The sequence below is a fragment of the Megalobrama amblycephala genome, linkage group LG17 (genome assembly GCF_018812025.1).
Source record: "Megalobrama amblycephala isolate DHTTF-2021 linkage group LG17, ASM1881202v1, whole genome shotgun sequence".
NCBI lineage: Eukaryota > Metazoa > Chordata > Actinopteri > Cypriniformes > Xenocyprididae > Megalobrama > Megalobrama amblycephala.
Genome location: NC_063060.1, coordinates 28,201,635 through 28,211,087, shown reverse-complemented (window position 1 = coordinate 28,211,087; position 9,453 = coordinate 28,201,635). Strand labels below are relative to the sequence as shown.

The 9,453-nt window shown below is 36.1% G+C and overlaps 1 protein-coding gene across 1 annotated transcript; it reads left to right on the top strand.

Moving 5' to 3' along the window:
• Positions 1–504: 504 nt before the first annotated feature.
• amy2a (amylase alpha 2A) lies at positions 505–3,653 on the top strand. The gene is made up of 10 exons (XM_048164561.1): positions 505–707; positions 835–981; positions 1,071–1,268; positions 1,377–1,607; positions 1,689–1,822; positions 2,377–2,499; positions 2,597–2,696; positions 2,802–2,923; positions 3,142–3,267; positions 3,427–3,653. The coding sequence occupies exons 1-10, from the start codon at positions 540–542 to the stop codon at positions 3,614–3,616; spliced, it is 1,539 nt and encodes a 512-aa protein (XP_048020518.1). The 5' UTR covers positions 505–539; the 3' UTR covers positions 3,617–3,653.
• The last annotated feature ends 5,800 nt before the right edge of the window (positions 3,654–9,453 follow it).

The following is a 9,453-nucleotide window of genomic DNA, read 5'->3' as shown; positions in this document are numbered from 1 at the left end:
AAATTAGAGTATTATTTAAATAATAAGCATTCTGACTTCTTTAAACAAGTATTGTAGTAGTGAATTATATAATTAAAGAACTTAAGAGAAGTCACAGATAAAGGTTTCCAGCACTTTTCAGCAAATGCTATAATACTTTATTTCTTTTTTATTTTTAGCTAGTTGTTTAAACTCAGAAATTATTATTAATGTCAGTAAGAGTTACTGATCATTTAAGTCATAATGATTATAGATAAACTTATTTATATTTTGTTTTAATTTATTTTCTCACTTAATATTTGTAATTGTTGCCAAAATTACTTTTCATTCCTTACCTAACAGTGTTTTATAACTAAGTATGTTTATGCTGATAAGGTTCTTCAGAGAAGTCTGTATTTTTAGTTTGTAGCATGGGAAATAGACAGTGTTTTTCACCTGTTCAAAGTGGCTTTCCTTAACCCTGGACGTCCCTGATTGGCCAGAGGAAAACTGTAATTTTGTATATAAACTGCACATGAGCCTAGGTTTTGTTGTAGGTTTTTCTCTGAACCCAGGGAAGGATGAAGCTTCTAATCTTGACAACGCTGCTTGGACTGAGCCTCGCTCAATTCAACCCAAACACCAAAGATGGAAGAACTGCCATCGTCCACCTGTTTGAGTGGCGCTGGACTGATATTGCAGCGGAGTGCGAGCGCTATCTCGGACCAAATGGCTTTGGTGGTGTTCAGGTATTTTTAAACACCTCATTGTAGTTAATACTGCAAAAAGTTCATGTGCAGTTTATAATTTTTTTGTTTATATGAGTATAATAAAATGTAGAATAGTAATAATGAAATATTGCTTTTTCCATTTCAGATCTCCCCTCCGAGTGAGAGTATTGTTGTCACAAACCCCTGGCACCCTTGGTGGCAGAGATATCAGCCCATCGGTTACAATCTGTGTTCCAGATCAGGAAATGAAAATGAGCTGAGAGACATGATCACTAGGTGCAACAATGTTGGGGTAAATGCAGCCACAATTGACAAATAGAGCACAGCTAGCCTACTGTTGTATTATTCTCATGGAAAATTCACTTCGGTTTGATTTTGTAGGTGTACATCTACGTTGATGCAGTCATCAACCACATGTGTGGAGCGGGTGGTGGAGCTGGTACCCACTCAAGCTGTGGATCATATTTCAATGCTAACAGCAAGGACTTCCCCACAGTTCCATACTCAAACTTGGACTTCAATGATGGCAAATGCTACACCGGCAGTGGAAACATTGAGAACTACCAGGATATCAATCAAGTATGAGATGATATGATGTTTGAGTGCTTATTTCAACCTCTGATTTTTTGTTCATTGTGGTCTCTTGTTGTCTTGGTGTTACATATCTGAGCGTTGTGATGATTGCAGGTGAGAAACTGTCGTCTGGTTGGTCTTCTGGACTTGGCTTTGGAGAAGGACTATGTGCGTGGTAAGACGGCCGACTACATGAACAAGCTGATTGACATGGGAGTGGCTGGATTCAGAGTGGACGCCTGCAAGCACATGTGGCCTGGTGATCTTTCTGCTGTCTATGGCCGTCTTAATAATCTGAACACTAAGTGGTTTCCCTCTGGCGCAAGACCTTTTATCTTCCAAGAGGTATTTCCATTCATTTCTAAAAGGAACATCAGTGTACAGGTGCCAAAAAATAATATTTAATAGCCATTTACTTGTTCTTAGGTTATTGATCTCGGTGGAGAGCCTATTACATCAGGTGAATACACAGGAATTGGAAGGGTGACTGAGTTCAAGTATGGTGCCAAGATGGGGGAGGTCATCCGCAAATGGAACGGACAAAAACTATCCTACCTGAAGTTAGTAAATTTGTGGATTTGCATTGCTATTAATTATACAACAGTCCTCAAATCTGATTGGTCAAAGAGTCTGTGTATTAGTGGCAGGAATTTTTCACTGACTCTCTCTGAATGTTAAACTGTTACACAAGTTGATTCATTCAGAGACAAAACAAGTGAACGTTTTTAAGTAAGCAAGTCAATCATTCTCACTCACTCACTCACTCACTCACTCACTCACTCACTCACTCACTCACTCAGTCAACCAATTCATTTAATACTGATTCATTCAGGAACTAAAAAGGTGACTGTTCTACAATCATTTTATATGGAAAATTTATATGGTGTAAAAAAAAAAGTAACTGATAATATTTTGACTAAAATGTAAGTTACTCAATGTTAACTTACTGTTCTGAACAATAAAACAGAACAAGAAGTTGATATTGCATAAATATATGAACTTGATTGTTAATTCAAACATTTTCCAAGGGTATCAGCTCTGTTTTGTCACCCTGTTCTATTCATTGTTTCTTGCAACCTAAATCCTAAAACAGATGAACTGTATTTTGTTTCAGGAACTGGGGTGAGGGATGGGGCTTCATGGCTTCTGATAAAGCTCTTGTGTTTATTGACAATCATGATAACCAGAGAGGACATGGTGCTGGAGGTGCATCTATTGTGACATTCTGGGATGCCAGGTACAACTTTACCATATTTTAATTTACAATGCAACATACGTGTGGCAAATGAAAACATACCATTTCCTTTCACTTGTAATCATCCTTCATTTTCTAGAATTTACAAAATGGCTGTAGGCTTTATGTTGGCCCACCCGTATGGATTTACCAGAGTAATGTCCAGCTACCGCTGGGACCGCAACATTGTGAACGGACAGGTAGATGTTTAAGCTTAGTCAAGTGAGAAAACAAATACTAACATTAGGTCTTTTAAGACCTAAGGTTTTTTTCCCCTCATAATTCTTCACTTTGTCATTGCTCAGGACCAAAATGACTGGATGGGACCCCCCAGCTATGGTGATGGGTCCACCAAACCCGTTCCCATCAACGCTGACTCTACCTGTGGAGACGGTTGGGTTTGTGAGCACAGATGGCGTCAGATCAAGTGAGTTCCAACAGTTCCACTGCAAAGATGTCTTATGCTTGCTAATATACACTAAGGTTCAAAAGCTTGGGGTCAGTATGATTTTTTTTTTTTTTTTATGAAATGAATAAGCTACTTTTATTCAGCAAGGATGCATTACATTGACTAAAAGAGACAGTTAAGACATTTGTGTTTCAAAAGATTTCTATTTCAAATAAACGCTGTTCTTTTTTCCACAGAAACATGGTGATCTTCCGTAATGTTGTAAATGGACAGTCATTCTCTAACTGGTGGGACAATGGAAACAACCAGGTCTCTTTCAGCCGTGGTAATCGAGGATTCATTGTCATCAACAATGATGACTGGTAAAAATCTTTTCTTTAAAGAAAGTTACAATATGAGAGAAAATTTCAGTTTGTATTTCTATTAAGAGATATACTTTAAAACTTGCAACTATAGTGTGTACTGTGAATATAGCTACAGTCACTGTTATCAGAAGCCTATAATATTAACTTGTGCTCCAGGGAGCTGAATGAGACCCTGAACACCGGCCTGCCAGGAGGCACCTACTGTGATGTGATCTCTGGTCAGAAGGAAAGTGGCAGATGTACTGGGAAAGAGGTGACGGTTGGAGGAGATGGACGTGCTTACTTCAGAATCAGTAACCAGGAAGAAGACCCATTTATTGCCATTCACGCAGACTCAAAACTTTAAATGATGCTATTTAAATAAATAAGCTGCACGCAAGTTATAACTATTGTCATTTTTTACATGGTTTCATCCTGATGGCTTAAGTTGCAAAAATTATATTTATAGTTTATTGATATTTGCAACATCTTTAGAAAAGGTGTCTTATTCATCATTAAAAACTAGAAAATATTTTAGTTTCACTGTGTAAAATTCCAAATTCTCCAACTCTACATACTTTATAAGAAGTAAAATGGTACATAAAGATCAGTAAAATAAATAAAAATTTAAAGTATAAAATGAAATATTAATATAAAAAGTGAAGGTATAATTACACTTTAAAATTACACCACTCATACTGTAAGCTGTGTGTCCAGTAATGGACTGTAGTTGCATCTCACGCATCAGCACAAATCCTTGTGATACTTTGAATACAGTTTACTTCATTTTGCTTCCCTCTGATCATTCTGATGAAGCCCGATAGAAAAAAAGCCGCTTCTCTTCCTCAATAAGGGCAAAAGAAATGAATGCAAGCTCGGTTCTTGCAGTCCGTCACTCAGCATGATGGCCAATAATGACCTGTCAGAGATACTGGCCACACATTGCAGAGCATAACCCAGCAGGTCTGCAGGGTCCTGCCTTAACGAATGCTGAGATGGACTAGTTCACCCAAAGGGCTTGAGATAATGCATAATCTATTTCCTGCCTCACATCAAAAGTGACACAAATGTATTCCCTTAAACAATAGCCTTTAATAGCACGAAGAGCTGCTTTTGATGAGTCTTAACCATGCAATGTCAATAATTAAAGGTTTACATTTTTTCTTACTTCAATGTTTTAAGTAAATGTTTTAAGTGAATTTGACTTAAACACCTAAAACTGGCCAAAAATGACCCATTTATATAAAGCAACTGTTAGAAGATTTCTTTAGAAAAAAGAACAATTGGAAGCTGCATTTTCAGTTTGAAATAAGATTATTTGAACTAAAAACAAGACAAAAACTCTAAGTTTGCAGTGTAACTACTTCTGCTGCAGGGCATATTTGCTGGCTTTCAGATGGAGAAGCATTTACTACTGATCACAGAGCTGTACAGCTCTGACAAGCTGCGCATAAAATAATCGCAGCCTTTACCAAATCACATGCGATAAAATTTGCGATAAATCACGATATATCATGCAGCCCTATTCTAAACCTGTAAGACTTTCATTCATCTTCGGAACACAAATGAAAATATTTTTAATGAAATCTGAGCGATTTCTGTTCCTCCATTAACAGCTATGCAACTACCATTTTGACGCTTCAAAAAGTTCATAACAAGATCGTAAAAAACTAATCCATATAAATTGAGTGGTTTAGTCCAAATTTTCTGAAGAGACACGATCACTTTATATGATGAACCAGTTGAATTTAGGCTTAAAGTATTCCTGAACAGATACAGACTGGTGTGCAGCGGAGGCTAAATCATGAAAGTCAACATCACTTGTGGTGCCAGTTACAATGAAGTCACCATTCTCACCATCGCAATTCCCCTCAAGTGTAGTTGTAATTTCTACTCTCAAAGTATATAGCCAGTTTAGACAATATTTCAACTCACTCTCTTTTCCTTGCCAAGCTAGACTCTACTTTCAACAGATGGCAGCACCTGGGTGAAATCTAGTGACTTTTTTATTGATAATATTTTTGCTAATTACAAATATCTTGTTAAAAAAATTAATCTTCAAAAATGGTTAGTTCACATTATACCTATAATGCATTAAACTGTTAACAAATGTAACCTTATTGTAAAGTGTTACCAATCTAGCTAACCTTCTTTTGTTGTTGGTTCAACTTTATAAAGTCGGCACATGTATTGTAATATAAAAGTTGCAATGAGATGCATTACTTGTGTTTCCGAAAGATGTAAGTTGTTTTAAATAGCAAGTAATACATAAAATAAAGAGTGAGTCAGGCAAACTAAGGTTACTCACTCTTCATATATCTGTATAATGAAGTTATTGTTTTCCAGATTGTCATCAGACCAGAGTTGCCATGACGACAAAGTGGGACGGTGTGGTGAATGTCACCTTTGCTGTCTAAGCTCTCATGTCTGGAGCTCAGGTCTGTGTGTGTGTATATGTCGAGCTCTTGAGTGTGTGTGACGGGGCGCGGAGGGTGGCCCCCTGGGCCCCTGCTGCCCTGACGGCCCTGCCACAGCTGCACTCAGGTGAAACCGACGTGGTGGCAGCCGCATGAAAGCTCCAAAAAACAGAAAATGTCCCTCCAAGATCAAAGACTGAACTCTGTTTCATGCTAACCAAAAAGCATATGTTGTATCTAGATGGGGCGCTGTAGTAAAAATATCCAGAGCTCTTCTTAGGGTTAAAACTAGATGTGTTGACTGTAATACAATGTGTTTTTTAATGGTTCTCACAAGATTTTCGCGACAGGCATTTTATAGGTATACAGTGCAACAGCAAAGAGCTTATTTTTCATTTTAGACAAGTCAAATTGCGATACCGAACAGGACCACATGTTTGCGCATCATTATATAATGGACTTGTGCATTCTTATTAGTTTGCTTTATCCAGCCGAGAAATGTATTTTGTGTGTCATCTGGCCATACAGCAGTGGAATGTTTTGACGTTTTGTGGGAACCACCCTTCAATTTGATGGCTTACTTACTATGGTTAAAACAAATGATGACAAAATAAGCACGTTAAATTTAAATTTCTTTCTGGTTCTCAAATCTGATTGGCTGAGAGACGTGCGATATTCGCCCAGTATTAGCACTGGAACCGTTTCCCTGTTTGTATCACTCCTCTTGCAATGACTGTCATGGCGCTCACCCTAGTGAAAAAAAGTATACTTTATTGTATTTTAAATATATTCCCTTTTTCTATAGTACACTGCAAATACAGTACAGTCCAAAAGTTTGGAACCACTACGATTTTTAACGTTTTTAAAAGAAGTTTCGTCTGCTCACCAAGGCTACATTTATTTAATTAAAAATACAGTAAAAAAATGTAATATTGTGAAATATTATTACAATTTAAAATAACTGTTTTCTATTTGAATATATTTCACAAAGTAATTTATTCCTGTGATGGCAAAGCTGAATTTTCAGCATCATTACTCCAGTCTTCAGTGTCACATGATCCTTCAGAAATCATTCTAATATGCTGATCTGCTGCTCAAGAAACATTTAATGTGTACAATTGTACAAAATATTTGTGTACAATATTTTTTTTCAGGATTATTTGATGAATAGACAGTTCAAAAGAACAGTGTTTATCTGAAATCTAATCTTTTGTAACATTATAAATGTCTTTACTGCCACTTTTGATTGATTTAATGCATCCTTGCTGAATAAAAGTATTCATTTCTTTAATTTCTTTTCAAAAAAATAAAAGTAAAAATTCTTACTGACCCCAAACTTTTGAACGGTAGTGTATAATGCTACAGAAGCTTTGTATTTCAGATAAATGCTGTTCTTTTGAACTTTCTATTCATCAAGGAATCCTGAAAAAAAAAGTACACAACTGTTTTCAACATTGAAAATAATCATAAATGTTTACTGAGCAGCAAATCAGCATATTAGAATGATTTCTGAAGGATCATGTGACACTGAAGACTGGAGTAACGATGCTGAAAATTCAGCTTTGCATCACAGGAATAAATTACTTTGTCAAATATATTTAAATAGTACACAGTTATTTTAAATTGTAATAATATTTCACAATATTACTGTTTTTCACTGTATTTTTAATTAAATAAATGTAGCCTTGGTGAGCAGACGAAACTTCTTTTAAAAATCTTAGTGGTTCCAAACTTTTGGACTGTACTGTATACTAACAAAAAATGTACTATCATTAAATATATAAAAAGTATATTAGTATCATATTTTCACAATGCAACTTTTAACACACTTTAAAATAATTGTACTTTAGTATATTTTCTAAAAAATATATTTTAGAAAAATATACTTGAAGTGTAAGTTCAGTTTATTTTTTAAAAGTGTATTTATTTGCACTTTATAAAAATATATTTGAGGTATATTTTAACAGTGTGCTGAAAATGATCATTGTAACAATGCACTGAAAGTATATTTAAAAAATACATTATTTAATATCCTGAAGTTGTAGTGTATCTAATGTTAAATTTGAGTATATTTTTTTAGTTTACTTCTTCATCCTTTGAATTCATTATATTACTTGTGCTATTTATTTCAGTATGAATGCATTACAAGCCCATTTATTATATGCAGTGTAGCCTATACAATTTCCAAATATGTGTAAATGTTTATTAAGTTTACACTGGCAGAATCATTTTACAATCGTACACACAAATCTATATTAAACAACACACCAGCAGCACAAGTAATGCGAAAAAATATGTCGAGTGGTTAAACTTATCGGAATTCAAATGTCTCTTCAACTTGGTCTGTGACCAATCAGATTGTGTTGCTCACTGCCTTCAGCCAATCAGAGCAGCTGACGTCACGGTTGTCGCCTGAATCCCCTCGCTCAGTCACTCAGGTGAAGTATAATGTCGCAATGTATAATTTATTTAATAAAACACTGAAAGCGCAATACATCGCTCAATCTTGGGGATTCTGACCAGTTCAATCAAGTGACATCGCAGCCTGACCGTGATGGCGATGACAACCGGCTAATCTAATGGCCTACGCGATCCTGAAAGAACCGGAGAAAAGTGCTGCTATTGGGAGGTGAGTTGTAGTCTACCAGTTAACAAACTTTATTTTATTTTCTTTAACAAACGGAGAGCGATATTTCGGCTTGATATCTCCTTTTTGAGTTTTTGTGTGGTGGTTTATGGCGCATGTTTGTATGCAGCATCAAAACATTCATACGATTGGTCAAATCGGCCCGTATTCTTCTGTACGATATTAATTCATAAAGTGTTGAATGCTTGACTATGTCCCGAAAACAATATCGACATGCCATTCTGATACAGTTCCCTGCTGCTCATCCTCATTTACTGTTCAGAAATAGTATTGGTTCAATGTAGGATTTAGACAGACTATTGTAAACGTGAATAAAGAGTTGAACATGCTGTCTTATGGTGCGTTCAAGTCATGTCGGAAAGATCGTATTTACGAGCAGAACCGACATGAACGCCACCACAATGTCGTAAATACCAGTGGGAAGCTCGTAATTTTCTTTAAGCTCCGATCTATACGAGTTGGGGGCGTGTCAGTCAGAAACATAGCGAAATACCACAATACTTGCAGGTATTTAGCAGTGACATTGTCAGGCTTTTCTATTTACAACGAAGTAAGCTGATTCCAAGCAAAAATACGATAGCATCACAATATAAAAATGTAATATGTAACAATACATTTTACAATGGCTTCATAGATTAATTAAAAACATAAAAAAGCAACATACAACTAATGCACATTCTTTGCTCTACATTTTCTAGAAGCAGAAGTGTTGTTATTTTGTGTAATTAATTTAGAGAAGGCACACCGCCATCTTACTCCGACGAAAGTGACTTGCGGTGCGTTCCAAACGGGATATATCGCCCTCCGAAGGGCACTTCGGAGTGAAAATAATCATGGCCGCCATATTGAAGAGTCGTTACAAACCGAAGTGCTCAAAACTGGCCACTTCAAAGGGCCCTTTGAAATGAAGGATTTCGAAGGGAACAACTGATGGACACTTCTGGCCCCCATGATCCTTTGCACAGGGAAGTTTGACGTCACAGAATGGGTACAGGAGGCTAGGAGTTCGATTTTAACTATAAAGGTATGTATAATATTTTTATGTACTACTGTAATATTTATACGAGTTAGATTTGGTACATTATTATGGTCAAAACGACATTGTACTTCAACAAAAAAACTTTACAGCTCCCTTTATCA

Bases quoted from the DNA above. Each gene is read 5' to 3' on its own strand.
- amy2a (XM_048164561.1), top strand. From the start codon at position 540: ATGAAGCTTCTAATCTTGACAACGCTGCTTGGACTGAGCCTCGCTCAA. The intron at 1,269-1,376 runs GTATGAGATGAT...TGATGATTGCAG, and splicing joins ACTACCAGGATATCAATCAA to GTGAGAAACTGTCGTCTGGT. The intron at 1,823-2,376 runs GTTAGTAAATTT...ATTTTGTTTCAG, and splicing joins CAAAAACTATCCTACCTGAA to GAACTGGGGTGAGGGATGGG.